At 42.1% G+C, this 21,259-nt stretch overlaps 1 protein-coding gene across 1 annotated transcript in view; it reads right to left on the bottom strand.

The window, feature by feature from the left end:
• trabd2a (TraB domain containing 2A) overlaps positions 1-21,259 on the bottom strand; it is a 55,378-nt gene that overhangs the window by 20,317 nt on the left and 13,802 nt on the right. The window contains exons 3-4 of the mRNA XM_083983042.1: positions 6,750-6,896; positions 6,202-6,376 (exon numbers count right to left, since the gene is read on the bottom strand). Of these exons, the coding sequence (XP_083839168.1) occupies positions 6,202-6,376; positions 6,750-6,896 (322 nt within the window). The remainder of the gene's footprint in view (positions 1-6,201; positions 6,377-6,749; positions 6,897-21,259) is intronic.

The raw sequence follows: 21,259 nt of genomic DNA, 5'->3' as shown, positions 1-21,259 counted from the left end.
TAGTTTATACTGTATGCACAAGGCTTTAGAGAGGCATCTATGAATTTTCTTGAGACTCCCTGCTAAATAAGATTAAAATGAGCTCATCCAACACTGTCTGACTGTGTCATATTCTGCAGCAGTTGGTTACAGTTCTTTACTGAAGCTATGACATTTACACAGAGGAACAGACTCCGTGTTTTTTAATGTTAACACCTGTGGGAATATTGTGCATCATTGTAGACACTTCTCAACACACACAGCCTATTTAGTCTCTTTTAGACCTGGAAACTTTGAGAATTCAACATAAAGTTCTGCAGGTTTGGCTGCATGGGATTGCAGCTATTTTACCCGACACTTTGACACTTGACACTGTTCGCAATTGCTTGCAAAATTAAATTGATCATATTCATTTTATTTTAAATTTTGTGCTAATTGAATATTTTATTGATAACTGTAAGCAATGCACAGCTCAATCCAGTTTGTGTCCTGCTCTGCTCCAGAACGTAGTTCAAATAAACCACCTTTAACGCAAATTCAGTCTAATTCAGTATTTACTATCATAAATTTGGCTCTGTCATTGCACAGTGCTGACTCCTAAACTGCAGTGGACTCAGTAAGTACAGTGTATTAAGTGACTATTTCCTTGCTCCAGTACCGAGAGCTACCCACACACTGACAAGTCAAGGTGCTCTGCGTGAGTTATGAGTTCATGTCAACCTCTGTCATGAGCCGCAGCTCATGGGGCCAAGCCATCCATTTATTACAGGCTACCCACCGCACATCACAGCTCACTAACCGAGGGGTATTCACTTTAGCGCGGCCCTACCAACCTAAATAGCTAAAAGATCCAAAGGCGAACCTTAATTGTCTGTGAAAAGAGTCAAACATTTCAAAGTACAGTAACCGTTAGAGCCTGTCAACCACACTGGCAATTACACAGCCGCAAATATTTAAATTTGTGGTTATGGAGCGAAGTTTGAGGGGAATCATGATGTGCTAAGCAGCTTGGGGATAAGACTGAAACATGGATGCATTCAAGTTCAGCTTGGGAAAAAAAGAGAAAAAGAAAAGAATTTGTAGGAGCCAGCAGAAACGGAGCCCTCAGCCTTCAGCGATATGTAAACACATCATTTTATTAAAGTCAAGAGTGCCAGGGTATGACAGAGATTATAAAAGGAACATGGGTTCAGATTGTATACATGGGTTGGGTTGCTGTACCTATGGCGCAGAGCAATAACAGCTTCCATATGCCTGTCTGAACACATGGCGCTTTTTCAACATCATCATTTACGCTGAGTGATGGCCGTGGTATTTCAGACAAACAGATGGGGGGAGAAGACAAATTTCGAGGAGGTATTTACTTACAGCGCTGTAAAGTATAGTGAGGCATGACAATACCCTAATACTCAAAGCGGGGTAAGACAGGGAAGGGGTTTAAGTTGTGTAGCGGGAAAAGTGGAAAAATCGGCACATTTCTACCGTCGTGGATAGAAAAGAGGCTTGTCTGAGTCAAACGCTTCCTGAAATAGTGTAATAACTGGCACATTTTACCTGCCAGAAATGCTTCTTCAGCAACAAAGCCAGGTTTGGAGTTACGTTCAGGGCCTTCTTGTTCACAGCCACTTGCATTGTACTGTAACGTCAGGAAAGTTTTAAAGGTTGCTCTGTTACCCTACTGACCCTTTTGTTTTGATTTAGAGGCTGAGAGCTATTCAGCATTTTGCAATAATAAGATGATATGATAGAGTGATAACAAACTTTGTGTTCCACAAGTTTTTTTTCATAGTCCATAAATCATCTCACAATATCCCCCACGATATCAAACAAACCAGTGGGTGGTCATCATGGGTGTGCTACGTAAATGTGACACAGCTGTAGGCAGCCCTTATCATCTCTTTCTCCTGTTTGTGTCTGGATCCACTCTGTTGTGTGTAATGAAGCCACTAATGTGGTCAGTTAGAGAGCGACGTGTGTGTTCCTCTGGGCTGAATGTTGTTGACCGGTGGCCGCTACTGTTTGTCTGACTGTTGCCTCCCTGACCACCGCCCAGGACAGACTGCAGCAGCTAAAAAAATTGGTCACAGGCCCCGTTCTGCTCAGTTCGGACACAACCAGAGTCAGTACTTTAGGCTTTAGTGGGACAGTAGTAATAGGGTGTCTATAACTCTTTTTATGGCATAATAATGATATGATTATTGAAATGTTTCCCTGCTCTGGCGAAAGCTCTCATGTTCCTGGCGACATCGATCTTAAGAGCTGTGATAAATTTCTGTTAAGACTCTCAGTCATTCTGATTACAGGATATAAAGATCCATACTAATTAGCACCGTTTCAAAGAAAAATGAATTTGTTATTTATGTATAACTTGAATATTTGTATTTTCACATAACTTTTTGAAAACAAATAGTTAGACACGAAGATTCTTCTTTTTTTGTTCTTACATCTATTGATCTAATGACACAGAAAGTGCAGATAAAAGAAAGACAAAGAGAGAAAGAGTGCATGGCCGAGGGCGTGTGTGTGCGTGTGCGTGCCTATGCTGTAAGCACATGAGAAATCATTTAGGGTTAGAAAACATTAACTCTGGTTTGGCAGTGTGCAACTGCCGACCGTTAATGCTCTCTCCTTAAACAATTTCCAAAACCTCAAAAAAAAAAAAGAGAGAAAACAAATATTTCTTTCCCATTGAACATAGATAACAAAGAAAACCAGCACATTTATCCAGTTACTGTTTCCTGTGTTATACCCCATGATCTTATTGTTGGAGCCCGTGTGGAGTTCAGTGGGGTTAACATGTCACAAACCTACAGATCTACACTGATGATGCATTTTGTTGCAGCAGCTAACAAAAACAAAATGTATTACATTTGAAAATCATAGATAACACATGGCATGGAATGGAAGCTTTCAGCGTTTACCTCATCAGATAAAAACTTGCAATGTATACTTTTTCAGATGATTAAGCTGGCCACTCCTGATACACAAACATGAATGAAGCATCCATAAACACTGAGTCACCAGGACGAACAAACACTTTGATGCTGAACTCTTCTGATATCTTTTGGCATAACAGCATTTAAACCCAGCCCGTCTGACAGGGGATACATTATCAGGTATATACACTGTTTTGTTAACTTGTTGTGGCAATAAAGTTTATGGAAGGCAAAATTGAAAACCCTCTCAGCTATTTTCCACATGGGTCAGTCAGGAATCTACAGGCCAAGCCCTGCAGGCTAATGGGATGATTAGGAAGATAAATATGTTAAATATGTGACTCCTCTTTATAGAAAACACACCAACACACCAATTCCTCTGAATGTAGTTTGTCACCAGGTCTGGATGAATTTCAAGTGATCACAATGTATCCTACCTAAGTTTTTTTTTTTTTTTTCCAGTTCCTGGTCGCCTTGTATTGACACTTCAGTAAATTATTATCAAAATGTATAAAGGCAATATAACCATGTTTCATCAGGCTTGTGTTGTACTGATACAGAGACATGAGATGCTCACTGATAAGACCGGTCTCACTGCTAATTGTAGCAGGGAAGTTGACTGCGCTGACATAATGGGCACCATTGTAGTGTGTGTGTGTGTGTGTGTGTGTGTGTGTGTGTGTGTGTGTCTGTGTGTGTGTGTGTCTACGTCTGTGTGTGTCCTTTGACCCCTCCAGGGATAATTAAGGACACATTTTACCAAGTCTGTTGAAGGTATGGCTTGGGGGCTAGTATGTGTGTGTGTGTGTGTGTGTGTGTATGTGTGTGACTGCACCCTAATGCGCCCCATCCCCTTCCTTGTACATGCCGACCCAACCTGCCCTCCGTATGTCTAAGACCGGTGCTTCTGGGCTGATTGGCCGTATCACTTTCACTCACCGACTCACTGACACACACACACACACACACACACACACACACAAACACTCACAGAGGCACACACCTTTTTAGACCAAGCCCTTGTAAAGGTACCTCCTTAGGGACACGCCGTGAAATGTACTCCCTGTTAGGACGTGTGTGTGTGTGTGTGTGTGTGTGTGTGTGTGTGTGTGTGTGTGTCTGCTTTTCCTCAGCTGTTTCCTGCCAGCTCAGAAACCAACAGACTGTGAAGGCCTCTCTCTCTCTCTCTCTCTCTCTCTCTCTCTCTCTCTCTCTCTGTCTCTTTCTCTGCGCTCAAAGCTGCTTTTCTGCTTGTGACTGACCAAAGAAAACCTTGGAGGAAGATGTTTCTGACGATGTCATCATGAGGGAAATCTGACTGTGAAACTGATGACACTGAAATTTGATCCTTTGTCTCTCCGCCATACAAATTGAACAAAATCAAACTTTGGAGGAACAGATATATGTTATCTGCTCTTGACTGTGAAACTATCATAAACTTTGTAAAAGCTTTTATGGTCACAATCCACTTAGTTTGCTTGTGAGCCAATATTCTGATAAATACTGTATAAAGTACAAGTTTATAGTGTGTAAAATGGAAATTTTACTGGAGCTGTAAAACCTTTTCATTTCTTTAGTAAATCTGATGGTAATTTATGGAACTAACTGTGACATTTGTTTTGGTTTGGCTTCCTTTTTGGTTTCTTTGCTCCTCTGTGTCTCACTTTCTTTGGTTAATTGTCTAACATGAAGAATTTGTATCTAAATGTATCATCAAAAGAGTGAGCCTAACCCTCTAACTCTTCATTTCTAATGTTCAATTTAAAGATATAATTTACAACACAGCCACAAATTTAAAAAAATATTTTTCAAGCAAAATTGTTGTTTTCGCCTTCTCAAAGATTTATTGCTTCTCTGCATGTTTGCACATACACATAGCTGTGAATTGTGGGAAACTGGGCCTGTTATTTATCACTATTCAGTGCAGAATTCATAAGAAAATCTGAATGTATAAGCACAGAATCTTATAGTTGGTAAATATAGCAAAGGTTAAATATTTTTGCACAATGTAGGTATAAAAACGTACTCACTATCTAAACTGAAAAGCCTCCTGAACTAATGATTACAATGTGTCTTGTCATCTTTATTAGGTGTGAACAGAGCTGTGATTGAACAACCCGGGCCAAACAAACCAACAAGACTCAAGCCGGACAAAGACTGGGACTGGCCAGCCTTGGATACACAACCCCCGACCAAGAAGCATGAGTATGCACACACATGCACGCACGCACACACACACACACACACACACACACACACACACACACACACACACACACACACACACACACACACACACACACACACACAGTCATCCACGGTCAGGTAGACTGAATCTCCTCTGCTGTTATCTGTTCTCTCCATCCTCCCTGTTTCAACTCAAGTCTTTTATCAGACAGCTGCTGCTTATGAGGCCGGTGCTCAGTTACAGAGGAATTTGAAGTATAAAAATGACATTTTTTAAAGCTACATGAAATAGCTCCATCAGGCCAAGTGTCAGTTTCTGCTCTGCCTTGAACTGATAAAGGGATGTTTTATTGAACCCTTTATTTAGATGCAACACAACTCTTGTTTTATTTGGACCCTCAGCTGATAAAGGCCCTCAGCTCTACATCAGTGCTTTTGTCAGCTAAGCCACTGATCAGCTGCAGATCATCAACCTGCATTTATTGCAATAGAGTAATGGCTGCTTCACTACTGTGCCATGGCACCTTCCTCGACACTGATAAAAGTCTAATGTGAGGACCCATGTTCAAGTGATACCAAATTAAAACAATTTTTCAATTTTTCAAACTCTCCTGAAGACATTTGCTTTGTCATGTCCAACATAAAGAGAGGGAATTATGGGAAAATGTATATTAGATACATCTACATTTCTATTTTACATTCTTGTTCTGTTTCTAAAAGGAGCTGTACTGGCTACCAGATCAGGAGAAGTAGGATTTTCAGTGAGTACCACTCCTCCGATCTGTTTCTTCGGTCGTCTTTGTTTTCTCGTTCTCCGCATGAGTTTGTTAAGCTGCTCACACTAATACTCCTTCTATCTCCTTTGCACAAGTGTTCTCCCAACAAAAAGAGGAATTTAAGTCGTTTTGTAGTGGGGATAAAAGTAATCGTATTACGCACCTTAATGAACGGACACATGAGCAAGGACTAATAAAGATGTAAATGTTGTTTTTGTCATGACATTTGGTGCAAGTGATGCCACAGAAATATTTTACTTCATTAGTTTATCCCATTTTATCCCTTTATCCCATTTTATCCCAAGACTGTTTTTAACACCGACCTGCTCCGAAGGCGAAGAAGAAGCTCTTGTCGGGATGTTCCTCCAGCAGCGCCTTGACCCTCTTGCCCATCCTCTCATTCCTTTTGTAGATGAGTTCCTGTCGGAAGTAGCTGTCTATTTCCTGGGCAGTCACCTGCTCGCTGGGTGGCAGCGTCACATTATTGAAGTTAGGAACCTACAGGGTTTGAAGAGGTGATGGCTCAGTTTAGACGCAAAAGTGAAGATGAAAAGAGGAAGAAGAGGTTGTGCTTGTTCTGGATTTGGTTTGATTTTTTTGTCAAATTGCTCTTCTGACCAAAAAAAAAAAAGCCTAAGGAATGAATCTGTGTTGAGAGGAAGAAGAATTAAGACAAAGAACACGAGGAGGAGAATGGAGAGATGAAGAAGATGTGAAAGGAGTAAATTGGCAACAGTGTAGAGAAGGCGTGGGGGGTGTAGGAGTAAGTTTGTGGGGTGAAAGGTCAGTCAGAGGGTCAGAGGTGAAGGTAAGAGGTCAAGGGTTGTGTCAGTGAGACACTCCAAAAGGTCAAGAGGTCGTGGTGACTGACCTGTGAGGTGTCGTGATTAAAGATGATGGAGTTGAGATCTCCACAGTTGTAGTGCCTGATCAGGTCTTCGGTGGTGTAGGGAACCTGGAGGCTTCCTGCCCGCAGAGACTCCTGCTGTAGTAACGTCTGGTTCAGGGCGAAGATGACCTACAATGACACAGTGACCACCAGTTATTGATGTGTTGTGAACTCTGGCTTCCCGAACATCACTGTTGTTGCACTGATTCAGCAAGAGGAAAGGAAATGTGGAGGAATCTGACCATGATTCATATCTACATTTGCCAAACTTAAAACCGTAACACAGGCATATGATTTATGAAGTGTGCCTGAGTAGTTTAGAAATTTTCTTCATGTTGAATTAAGGAACAGTTTCAAATGGCTGGTTCTGAGAGGTTTTATGGATCCACTCAGAGAAAGCAAACAAGAATAATTACAGATCAGAAATTAAGGGGATGGAGATTTGTCCAATCTCCAATATTACAGCTGAACATGTTCAGCCATACTCACATCTTTGTGCTTAAAAATATCCTGATTTGTTGCAGATTTTTACAGATAAAGTTAAGGCTGATCGCAATACCAATGAGTATTAAATCATAAACAACACTTTCAACCTGAAATGGATGAAGGCAATTGACCAAGATCTAAGATTGTATCCTGAGGTTAACTTTAATCCAACTTTTGATGCAATATCCCTCTGATATTTGTTTATACTGTATATTTCACTAAAATAGGAAAAAGTGAATCTCAATAGTGGCACTACAAGCACAGCCATGATGATTTATCTTCTGGGGACCATGAATGTCAGTCACGTCAAAATCCTGGTATTGAACCATCCTGGGTGAAAAGAGTAAGTGATGTGGGCCTGAACTGAACAACTGTTACAGAATCTGAGACAGTCTGAGCTTTTCCTGCCAAAACCCTCTCTGCTCTGCTGCAGAGATTTAGCTATTGTGCGAGCGTGAAATCGGCCTGTGTTTGGTGAGAGGGCCCTGGTGAGCCTGCCGCCTATGATCACCACCGCAAGGACACACATGTATTCATTCATACGTGCACACACACACATACACAGGAGCGAGCGAGGCCCACGCTGACGGTCCTACACACAGCGAGACTGATACAGACACAGAAACCGCCGCCACTCACCTCAGCGTACGGTCTCCCCTCTGATCTCTCCACCACACACACACACACACATGAGCACCTTTCACCCTGCAAGCCATTGATCTTGATTCCCATGAAAGAAGGAAGATTGCATGGTTTATTTGTTTCTCAAAGGGGACAATCTGTCAAAGTGTAGATGTGTTTTGTCAGCTGTGGTAGTATGTAAATGCATCTACAGTATGTCTGCATGTTTTTACAATTAAGTGTGCATCTGTGCATGTATTCAGCTATGTGTGTGCGTCCATGTATATGTATGTGTGTGTGTGTGTGTGTGTGTGTGTGTGTGTGTGTGTGTGTGTGTGTGTGTGTGTGTGTGTGTGTGTGAACTCTTAGATCTCGCGTCAAATGGATTCTGTATTGATATGCATACCCGTACGCTGAGCAGGCCAAACCAAGCGGCTGTTTTTTCATGCTCTGTTTTCTAAGGTGCTCTGATGACACTTTTCTCTCCGGGTCGGCCAATTGTGGGAGCCTCGGCGCAGCAGAGGAGAGGAGGAGAGGAGGGCAGCGTGGAGCAGATGCCTTCTTGTCAGGGGACAAAGGACCCCTCCGTCACCCTCTCTTCTCCTCTCCTCCGCGCTCCCTCCAGCTTTCATCGGCCGCGCATCAAAGTGGCGCTCTGCATATGAAAAGGGCCCCGTCTTTATGCCACGCAAATTAGCCTATCGCCGCCCCTCCCCGACTCATTTCACAAAAACACCCTCACATCTGTGCCACGTCCATGAAGGAAGGCCCTCATCTGCAGGGTCTCCCCTTTTTCTCAGCTCTCTCCTCTTTCTCCGCTCGCCGTGCCTTTCAGCCCCTTAAATTATGGCTGTGAAGGGAGGAGGAGGAGGGACAGGAGGGCAGAGAGGGAGAGAGAGAGAGGGGGAGGATCAGGCATGGCCAGATAAAAAGAAAGAGAGTTAAGAAGTGGGATGGAAAGAGACAGAGGGGAGGAAAACACAAACAAGAAGAACGTGAAGGAGGATGCAGAAAACGGGAGCAGAGAGGAGGAGGGAGGGAAAGAAAGAAAACCTTAACGAATGATTTCTTTTCTTTCCTCCGTGATCCTCCTCTTCTGTTAGAGCACCGTGGGTCAGTGGGTGCATTTTCCCACTCGGCTCCTTTCATCAGGTCCCCCCTGTTTCTTCTTGTACCGCCCCTCGAGCACGCACACACACAGACACGCGGACACACCCCTTGCTGATATCAAAGCAAGCGGAGCCAATGAAAGTCAATAATTGTCCTTTGTCATGGAAATGTCTCCTCTTGTTGAGATGGAGTGGGGTGGGTGTGTGCATCCAGAGCAAACATCATCACACTCAGATTCCCACATGTGGAGATTTGGAGTGTTCAGCAGCTCGGGCCATAAAACAAGAAAAAAAAAAAAATAGAGTATGTTGGCTTAGCCGAGACAAGTCGCAAGCATGCTTAGTGGAGGATCTGTGAGGAGAGGTTACATTAATTGCATTTATGAAACGGTGGATCACTTTCCAACAGTCATAAAAATCATTAGTCTGTTGAGAACTGTAATTACAAAGACAGATGGCGGCAATTTTGCTTGAAATTGAGTGGAAAAAGTCTACGCGCCAAGGCCAAATGTTTGCTCGCTAGAAGTGGCATCATTAGGAGCGAGACATTTCGAGCTGTTTCACAAGCATATGACACACTGTGCACGAGAACTGACAACAGACGTTACAGCCGAGCCTGCAAGTCACATGGCTTTTTATTGCAACTTCAAACCATCTTTTGTACATAGAGGGGGGGGGGGATCATTGTTCAATCAATGTAATTATCTATTTAAATACACAATTTACAGCCCAACAGAGAATTTTAGTCAATTCTTATCCCAAGCTACTGCGTGATCAACGAGCAAACAAGTCTATTAGTTTTCCTCCAAAACTTAGAAAGAGGAAACAAGTCAAGTGTATTCAAGTAGTAATTTGGGAGCTAAACCAAATATGGCCAAATGGCTTTTTGCCGTCTTGACAAAGTGAAACCGTCTCGTGCCGGGATCTGAGTACATAATGTCGTCTGTACGGGAGACGTGACAAATCATACGTTGAACCAGGACTGAGTTGCATCCATGTTTGTCCATCCCTAATTGCCTGTACTGTATGTGCGTTTCCATCCACCTATTTTTGTGTGCATTTGCCAAGGAACTCTTGATGCAGTGATAAAGCGAAGTGAGAACTGAGATGTAGCTTAAATGTCCACTGAAGCCTCTAATCTGCTGACGAGAAGAAAGTGAAAACATCAGATCTGTGTGTTGATGATGAGACGTTCCTCAAATAATACAAGAAACATCCATCCATCGGGTCACAGGGGAGGTCCAATCCCAGCTGACAGAGGGTGAGGGCATGGTACAAGAAATTGAAATACAGTTATCGCCATCAATTTATTCATCGATTTCATTTTGATTCATTTTGTTGCACCTTCTTCCTCTGCAATGGTTTAATGGCACCTGTAGGAGAATTAGTGCCGCCATGTCTTTGCCTCAATGTGCTCAACTTCTATTCATCCGAAACCGAGCAGAATTCAGATGCAGCTCAACACACGGCTCTCATGCTAATATACTACTGTTGTTATATTCACCATAAACACAACATGATAACTGGAGGTATTTCACCTGAGCAACAACATGTCAATGATACTATTTTTCTGTGTGAAAATGTAGAATGTATGTAAACTGTATGTAAGGTCCTGTCACAATCAGTGCGTTTACATAAGTCAAGTTATATGCTCAGCTCAAGTTGGGCATCTCATCGTAATTCTGTCCCAGTTTACAAGCAACGGAGAAAATCTGACAGTTGATGGAAACATGGCGGCTTCCTCCTCAACTTAGGTGGTTCAGTTACCGAGTAAACAACTGGATTAGAGTTCTCAACGGGGTTCTGGATGAAAATATATACAAATGACTCGGGTTGGGTTGGGCCTTGGCCTTCCTTTTTTTTATATACAGTAGGCTATATAACACCTTTTCTTGCTGGTTGCTGCTTTGTGCCGTTGCCATTGTTGTGAAGCATGCACACATGCATTGCACTGCGTATACATGCAGAAGAAGTTTCTAATCGCATTATCTGGGTGTTTTAGTCCAGTCCAGTTTTTTAAGTGTCATGTAAATGTGCGAATCCAGTGTGAAGTGAAAAGCTTTTAAACATAAAGATGGGCTCCTGTACAGTAAAGCATGTGGCCAACTGAAGTCACTCTGATTGAAGGTACTGGCGCTGGGTTTGGAGAGTGTTTCAGTCGGTTAATTTCCAATTCAATTTTATTAGGATATTAAAGAGGAGCATGTGCGTCTATTCCCTGTGTGTGTGTGTGTGTGTGTGTGTGTGTGTGTGTGTGTGTGTGTGTGTGTGTGTGTGTGTGTGTGTGTGTGTGTGTGTGTGTGTGTGTGTGTGCCTGACTTATTGTGTGCAAAATATTTGAGCAAAGACAGCACGCCTCTGAGTTTGAACAAGTGTTTCAAAAGTAGCTTGCCCACACTGTTGACAAACTGCGCTCAGATAGAGGTGCAGTTTCTTTCCTCTTACACACACACACACACACACACACACACACACACACACACACACACACACACAGGATTTGCAGCCAATTCAATGAGCCTTGGCCATGTCCCAAGTACAAATGAAGACTTCCAACAGCTCCTCTGTTTCCTCCTGACTCTGTGATGTTATCAGAGTAATATAACTCTCCCTCTCTCTCTCTCGCCTGTTTGCTCGCTCGCACTGTCATACACCAAGTGGAGAACACCAGACATTTCTACCAGAAATCAGCAAAGAAAGAAATCAAATCAGAAAGAAAGAAAGAAAGAAAGAAAGAAAGAAAGAAAGAAAGAAAGAAAGAAAGAAAGAAAGAAAGAAAGAAAGAAAGAAAGAAAGAAAGAAAGAAAGACTTTTGGCACTGATGTTATCAGTGCAATCTTAGAGGAAGAGAGTGCAGGCAGAGATGAAGGCGGACAGAAATAGACAGAGATATGGATTGCATGTAACTTATGAGTGATGTTATCAGTGAAATGTTAGTCGGAGCAGTCAGCCCTAAAACAAGACCTATCAGGAGTTCAGCGGCACGGCCACGGCTTTTACAGAGGAGTGACTCTGACACTATAATCCAACATTTTTGACCGACACCTGGTAATTTGACCACACTGGAAGTTTAGGAAGTAACCTCTCTGTTTTTTCATAACACGGACAAGATGAGGTTACGTTTTCATATAAGTAGCAGACAGACACAGCTTTTATATACAACCAACCAATAATAATTTCATAAGTAATGTTCTTCTATCTTTCCACACTTTGCTTGTGGTAAATGAGTGCATATAGTGAACACATGCATACACATTACAGTTTCCAAAGTGATATTTTTAGTGTTGGAAATTTCAGAATTTTGCCCAAAAATTACATCAAATAATGTATTTTTGATAGATATTTATAGATTAATGACCGTATCAACAGTAGCTAATGGGTAATGTGGTTGCAAAAAACTGACAGTTTCATTCAGCAGGTATTCACTGACAGTACCCACTCACACACATGCACGCACACACGCACATGCACTCATCTGCGCACATAAATCTTTCACCACTGCACAAGTGAGCTTTCACTTTCTGGCTGGAAGCCCACCATTTAAACACAGACACACACACACAGAGACACACACACACCTGTCAGTTTGAGTTATCTGTATTGTTTCTACACTCCGTCCCTCCTCCTCTACCTCCTTCTCTTCCCCTTGTCTCCTTTTTTCCACCCTCCATTCTCTCCTTCCACCTCCTCCCCAGCACATTTTACTCTTTCTTTCCTCTTACTCTTTTCTTTCCTCCCATTCCCCTCTCCTCCTCCATTCATCCTGCCATCATTTCATCCCTCCCTTTGATCCTGTACATTCCCTCCCTCCCTCTCCTCCTATCCCTCCTTCCATCCATCTCTCCCTCCTTTCCTCCTTTCCTTCCTTTGATCCTACACATCCCCTCTATCAGCCAGGTCTTTTAAGATTTGACCCCTGCATTCCACAGGTCACTAATGACCTCCTCGCTGCGTGTGTGTTTTCGTGCATGGAAGTGTGTGTGTACACCTGTGCAAGATTAGGAGGTTTCTCTGTGTGTTTGTACCTACGTATGTATGTGTCTGTCCTTGTATGTGTGTCAGTGTGTGTGTGTGTTTAAATGCCTCATCATCGTGGATTACTGCAGCCTTTGCAGAGCTGAAGGCAGACCTTTGAGGATAGCTTTATTAATTTTCCAATATGAGACAAAAAGAAAGGAAATGTGAGGCTGAGATTTCCAACACCAGAGAGACAGAGAATGAAGAGTGTCAAAGAGAAGACAGAGAAATAGAAAGATGATTTCTTCACCAAGCCACACAGTGAAAAATCTCCAGACTCTATCTTTAAAAATAATGACCAAAAATTGAAAGGAAAAATACATCCTCCAGAATGACTGATATATACTATTCCTTTCCATCTTGGACATTTCAATTCATGAATCTTGACGCGAACAACTCTCCTCAGCCAGACAGTAGAGTGTATGTGTGTGTGTGTGTGTGCATGTGTGTGTGCGTGCACAGAAAGTTTCTCTCTTTTCAAAATGTGTGCTGCAAAAATACATTCAAGCAGGGCTCACATTGAACTTTAAAAAAAACTCAATCAAAATCTTTTTTTTTCTAAAAGTGTCATACACGAAGCTTCAACCACTGTATGTTGACATCTTTAACAAACCTGGCTGTGTGAGTAACTATTTCAACTCTCACAACTGTTAAATGCTTTTTATGTGTCAAAAAAATCTTTTTCTATGTGTCCAGAGCTAAAGTCTGTGAGCATTCATCTGTCTGCACAAAGAAATTCAATTTGTAGACACTAACGCTTATCTGTAACTTTACTTTTTGCTTCTGCAAGGGGACATGAGGGTCACCGTGCAGTTACTGAGGCGTGAGGCTCGACGTCCACGTGCGTAAAACACGGACACTCCACTCAGCTGTTACTCTACAAGGCGAGCTGTAAAATAAACATGGATGTTGAGTTTGAAGACAGTTTAGGTGAGACAGTGTCTGCTACCTTCACAACAGACTTTGATTCATATTCGCACATGCAGAGTACGCGTCCTCAAAGTAGGGCAGTATGACTGCAGTACCCTTATTTGTCCGTGTGACTGGGACCTTACTTTGACCGCAGCTATTTAACATTTCTAAGCATTAAAATAACATTTAATAAATGGCTTATATCACGCTATAAAGTGCATCTAAGTAGATATAGGGACATGTTTAAGTGTCTATTAATGTGTAGTGTTGACATTAATAAACTTGCTTGTATCTGCTTACACCCACACTGTATGGAGACTGTTTACAAAATCAACCTTGGGTCCACGTAGCTCACCCAGACGGCCGACACACAAACCACATTTCTATGAAGCGGTGAATACAGTTCTCTCTCTCTTTCTCTCTGTGTGTTCTCTGTTACTCTCTCTCTCTCTCTTTATCTATGTCCAAAACCTCTCTCTCTCTCTCACTCTCCTCCTCCTCCTTTCCCTCACCCTCACTCTCGCCCTGTAAAAACATTCTTGCGGGGTGCATTTACCTTGGTGCCCGGACGCAGCCAAATATTTAGGCTGTCACAGGGAATCAGCCTCAAACCAAATGGCTGAAGGTGTGTGTGTGTGTCTGTGTGCCTGTGTGTGTGTCTGTGTGAGTGAGTGTGGGCGCATCGGGGATTGTGGTGATTGAAATGTCAACTTCTCAAACCTCCCACCCTATCCTGCTTCACTACTCCCTGAAGAACAAGCTGTACGTGACTCCCTACCAACTAGACCTTTAATAAAAGAGACACACACATGCCAACAGGTTTCTTTCACACACTGTCGCGATAAAACACTGGATGACGCTGAATGAAATGACAAAGAAACAAAGGCTCAGTCAGAGTCGGCGATTAGCCAATTAATTGACTGACAGGAAATGAAACTGCAGACAGTTGTGATGAATGAATGAATCATCCAGCAAAACAAAACATTGAAAACTCTCACTCTGAGCCAAACAACACAACATTTTAATTTTGAAAAGACCTGTAAACACACACACACACGGTGGCATCAGTCATCATGCACACTGGCATTGTTTGTGAGAGTTGGCATCCACTGTCCACACACCTTTCCTGCCTGTTTTTGTCTGTCACAGACTCACACTTACACACACAAACCCCCACAGAGCGGCCGACCAGCAGCCAGCCAGCCAGCCACTCCATCAGTCCATCAGTCCCGCTAAGAAACAACACGTGGGTCTTGAAAACCCCAGCGAGCCACAAGGAAAACAGCCATCAATCTCTAGGACTGTCTGTTGACTGAAGGAGCACTGTTAATCTTCAGGACAGAGCAAGTCAAGAACAACACTGCAGAGCTGTTTCATGCCGAGAGTCAAAGCAATGCAGCTGTGAGCACTTAGTATAGATACACACACTGACCATCCAGGTAGTCACATTGTGCGTGTATGTGTGTTATTATCATGCAGGGAAATAAGTAAATTAAATCAAGAGTGAACACAGGCAAAAAGTAAAGGCGGTGGAAACCAGACTCAGCTCTAAAGATTCATCATCACCAGAAAACTGGTTTCACTGCCACTAAACTGGATACTGCATTTCTCATTGTTCAGAGTGTGTATCTTAAGTTCAGCACATAGTATATTCTATCTATTATATAGTATTTTAGGTTTGTGGCATCACACACACTTCCACAGACACACAAGGATTCATCCCTCAGCTGTCACTGCCAGGTAATAAAACTGAATAACTTGCTTATTACTTAAACTCTGTGGGAGGGCTTCATATTTCTGGGCAGACACACACACACGCATACATTTAGCTTCTGCTCCAGCGTTCGACAGTTTGACCTCACCAAGACTCTAAAGGTCACTAATGGACTTCCTCCACAGATCCAGTTCTGAGGTCACATAAATATCATTGTTGAAGCTTCATCGTTTTAGAAATTGTGAAGGGATGTGAATGACACAACCAAAGACAAATCTGTCATTCAAACTTTACCTGCTCCGTCATGCACGTGAGTGGCAAGAATTTATTATGATATTGTAAATACTTTTGTTGTGACTACATACCACATCAATAAGCAGCCAATACTATTGGGCTAATTCAATGTATTTAGGGTAACTTAAATACTTTCTCCCTCTTTCCTCTAATGAAAGTTTGTTAGAGCCACGTGAAAAAGATGTAGGGTAAAGTAATGATTTGGCAAGGGAACTACTTCTTTTTATTCAGAGTTGTATTTATTTGTATAGAATTTGAATGTTTCTATAGCACAATGGTGTATCTTATGGGTGTTATACTCAGATTTGGCTGAGTGAAGCAACTGTGGATGATCAAAACAGCTTTTATTGGACTTGCACATCATAACAGTTTTAGTCAGTGTTTTCCTCATAAACCTTTAAGTTAATTTGTATGACTTAACAACTTTTTCTCTCAAAAATGCATTGGCCTGATAATCAGTTTGTGACTGTTTAATGTTGAGAGAAAAGAGAAAAATATTTGCTGCAATTGTTCAGTTTGGAAACACCTACATGCAACACCAGAGGTTGTGTCTCAAAAAACAAGTCCTGCATACAGTAACTGTCCCGTCAGTGTTTAAGCATAATGTCTTACTTTATAATTGCCCCATAAAATGTTTTGCTAAGTGTGTCCTCTCTGTATGTAATTTAATTTTATTAGGTTAGTTCAGTTTGAGGAATTTATCAAATTAATTATAAAATGAAGACGCTTCGCGGGTATTAGTGATGTTTTCCCTGAAATGAAAATCGCTGGAAAACATTTTGTGGCTCTCCAATGAATATCATGTCATTTTTAAAAAATAAGAGGTTTTAAATTTCTCTGACAACCTGAGGGGCAAAATGTTTTTCTCATGTGTTGAGAAAACTGTCTGAAACTGACTTGTTAGATTTTAGATTTTACTATTACTCACAGTGTTGAACCCAAACAGCTCCTTCAAAAACTCAAAGAGAGACAGATCAGAGACAGTAAATCTCCCACTGCACAGGATGATGGGTACAATTTTGTTAAGACAACGTTCTCAGCATCGGACAACAAAAACAGCAGGCAGGAGGGCCAGAAATAAATCTCCAACTTTTGACTCGGCAGAAGTCAGATAGGGAGACAGCAGGAATCAAAAACTGTTTACAACTATCAGCAATTCCCTTAAGCCACTGGCCCAGGCTCAGAACCAAAGTACCACTGGCAAACCAAACTGAAGACACCACACATACACACCATCACGTTCACATTAATGTGAATATCAACATTTCTCCGTCAGCTTGATTCAATTCCCTTGTTCCGAGCAAAAAACGCAACCACCTTTAACACCATCAACATTGCACACACTAAATCTCTCTCAGGCATACAAACACTAACACAGAGAATACGTTTATGTAATGGAAAATAGGACCCGGTGTCCAAACCATTCATGAAATCTATCTGTTTATTGTGGTGAAAAACTGATCAATAGAGGAGACAAAGGGACTGAGAGAGATAAACAGAAAACAATATTTGAAGACGAACAGTGGGGGGAAAGAGAGAACCAGGCCTGCAGGGGAAGGAAAAGAAGAGACAAAGTAATATGATGGAGAGACACAGAGAGGGAAGGAGATAGCGGGAAGGGAGCGGTGGTTGTTGTGCAGACGTCTGCCTCGACCCACAGCCTCACAACCACAAACTTCTAAACAGCCAATGAAATATGTAAAACATTCAAACATGCTTAATGTGTTGGGAGTTCAGTTTTCCGGAAAATGTCTCCTTGCATTCAAGATAATGGCGCGCACATAAACATGCTCCTGTCATGTGAGGTTACGACCAAAATAACAACTGTCAAAGCTCCACAATGGACACAAGAGGCACTAAAAAAGGACTTTTCACAGAGCAATTTTAGACCAAGTTTAGATCAGGGGAAGAAGGGCTGTGGGCAAAGAGACGCACTGAACGATGTGTGTGGACAGAGAGCGGTGGTTGGCGTCTGATTTTGGGGATTGAGCCACTAAGTATTGTTAAGAATCAAACCGTTTTAAATGTCTCTCTTCAGTGTAATGTGCTCTGTAACATTGACCTCAATTTAGTCTGAAAAAAATATGAAAAAAGGTGAAAAACGGTAAGCATCCAAGTTGCTTGTTGCTTGGCCGAAACCCCCAATATTTTCAATTTACAATGATATAAATATGAGTAACTGTTAAACTATTAAATATTAATGTTGTTGTTCAACCTCTGGGGACCCTGAATATCTGTAAAAATGAATGACAATCAATGTATTGGCATATTTGTTGAGATACTTCAGGTTGGACCTCAGTCCCACTATGTGATCCGTACAGAGCCCTGACCCTGGCAGAGCGGCACAGTTACCATATCCAGAAGGGTTTCCAAAATAATGAAAGTAACACCAAGGTTGTGAAAACCTTTGTGACGGGACCACAACACGGAGAGGCCAGACACAGAGATTGAGTGAAACAGAGTGGTGAAATGAGCTGGGAGTCCAAACAGCAGCGGGGCTGTTAAACTCTCATAGGTTTTATGATTTCAGCTACCGCTGGCAGACAAACACCCACAACACCAAGTGTTTGGGTGGAAACGACCCTGAAAACTTTCACCCACAGTGTGGAACTGAATGTAGAAGGAATCTGATACACATGTGTATACCTTATGTGTTGGTTGGACGTGTGTTGACACTTGAACAAAGGCTTAAAAGCATGTTTGGATATCATAACTTACATACACCATTGTGTACTCTTGATTATGCATCTTAAGCTTGATCAGCATCCCTTTTTTAAAAGAACAGTGGATAATACTAATGTGACGTATTTGCAACTTAACATTTCCAGCCTTCGGTGACTGAGGTGATGAATCTTGATGCTTTCTATTATGGTTTCTTATATGGTTCAAATTGTCAGTAAATTATCAGATGTCAACTGACAGATGCCTGATATTTGAAACCAACAATGGTGTTGCTATGGTTTTAACCACTTTTAGTTAAATATATGTATTTATACAGTAGAGGCTAGAAAGAAAAATGTAAAAAGTGATCATTATTTCCCCTAAAGAGACATAGTGAGCACCACACACTAAAACACAACCACACACCATGGGTTTCTCTCTCTCTCTCTGTGTCTCTCCTTTACGGATGCAAAACAAGTTAGAGCAGCGGACCATCACATTTCCAGTTGTGTTCAGACCAATATCTGTCAGTCATCCAAGAAGCAACAACTATTAATCAAAATGAAAAGTGTTTCCCTGAAAAGATCTTATCTAGACACTATACAACGGGAGGCTGTTAGAGCTGGCAGCACTGTGTTCACCCTTGTTTTCCTTTTTTTTTTTTTTACTTGCTGCAGGGAAAGTGTGCAGACCACAAGACATAAAATTCCCAACGTTATATCAACTGCTGTCCTGCAGAGCGGCAAATACTGGCAACATTTCTGATCTCAGTAAAGTAAATACAAAAGTTCAAACAATTTCCCAATATTTGAGAAAGACTTTGGTACTTTGGTAGCCTGTCATTCACTAAAAACTGCCCTTTATGTAGGAAACCAATTTTTCATCAACAGTGCCTTGCTGAAATGTGGCGATAGGGAGTGGTTGGAGACTACCAACAACACACCTCCTGGATATTCTCACAACATTCTCTTTAAATTTGTTATTTCTTAAGTTGCCTACTGAATTTCATTAAATTGAAACATGGTAATCACTGCGAACAGGAAGTGTGTGAACTTGGAAGCTTATTAGTTTAGCTTATGTTGCTAATGTTCAGTCACTGTGGTGCAATAAATTCAGTTTAACTTAGCTTTTACTTGAACAGAGGAGGTTAGGTAACAGCAAACAAGCTATGCTAGCTTCCACTGTTTTCGCTATGTCAAAATGCTCAGCTTGAGTGAATTGATTTTTCCACATTTTATTCTGTTTTAATGCTGTTTTCAAGACAACTTGCAACTCAGAAAAAAATAGCTCTGAGTTGTAAATTAATTGAACAGCATAAAGGGAATGGAATTGTAACAAAAAATATTTATATATTTATATTTATATTTTATAATATTTATTTGTCAATGTTTTCACGCATTTTCATCAACTTTCAAAATAAGCATAAATTGCTGCTGCATAAAAGCCTCTATTGTTCTTGTTCAGTAATCAGCCAAAAAATGCCAAATTTCTTTCACACATCCTTCTCCTCAACGCTATGACATTGGAAGTCGGAAATCTCCAATACCCCTTTCCCACTGGCCAAAAAAACCGTTTAAACCCGCTAACAATCGGCTTTTGGTGGCAGTGGGAAAGGCGCACCGAGCCGCGTCAACCCGCGTCGACGCGGGTCAAACGACTCGGCAAGTGACGCGGGTTAAAATCGCCTTTAATCGGCTCGGCTCTGCTCGGCTTGCAGTGGGAACGCCAGACCCGCGTCAACCCGCTAATTTACGTGATGACACTGAACGTTACGTGACGCTACGTCATCGCGCCGGTCGCGTCTCATATCACGTACCAAAACAAAGCTCTGCTCCGCTCTGCTCTCATCCGAGACTGGGATCAAAACATCAGAGAACACTGACCAAAAACGATAGAAAAAAAGAAAAGAAAAGAAGCGACAGTCTGTTTAACTGACGTGTTGTGCCGCGGAGGTCCGTCATCCGGCCGCAGCAGACTCTCTGTCCTCCGCGGTCCTGGTGCTCCAGGTCAGCCAGCCAGAGAGTCTGCCTCGGCGGACGGACACTCCGCGGCGGGCGGCTGTGGCATGACTGTGTGTGTCTCTTGCACCGCGGATGAGAGCGGGGCGGCTGGTTTATGCTCTGTCTGATCCCTCAGCGGGGGGGTCAGACTCGGCTCATTTTGGTCAATGGGAAAGGGGCCAAATGCCGATTGTTAGCGGGTCGACCCGCGTTTAAAAAACCCGCGTCGACCCGCTAATTTTAGTGGGAAAACGGCTCAAGTTGTAGTTCTGATTATTCTGTTATTTCCAAGTTGTCTTAAACGCAGCATAAATCCAGTTACAGGTCAAGATGTACATCCACCTCTGCTATAGGTAAACTACATTTTGTCTTTAAGCCAGATTGTATCTGATGATAACAACCTGCCATCACTGAGACGGTGTGAACACAAGCTTGACAACTCGGACACTGAGGAGACACAGAGAGCAACTTTGCAGAGTTGCTTGAAAAACATCACCCAGATGAAGGAAATTCCTGCTGATGTTTGAGTGCTGTCTGAGTCTTGGTCAGGTCAGAAACATCTGTGGAGAACAGCAAAGTCTCACAGAATCCCTCCTGTGTGACGCTCACCTGACAAATTCCTCTAAAATCATCAAAAATCTGGTCTGGAGCCAGAGAGACAAGTGGATTTATGGCCAG

The sequence above is a fragment of the Trachurus trachurus genome, assembly GCF_905171665.1.
Source record: "Trachurus trachurus genome assembly, chromosome: 12".
NCBI classification, from domain to species: domain Eukaryota; kingdom Metazoa; phylum Chordata; class Actinopteri; order Carangiformes; family Carangidae; genus Trachurus; species Trachurus trachurus.
The sequence above is the reverse complement of the archived record's forward strand: the minus strand, read 5'-3'. Positions and strand labels throughout refer to the sequence as shown.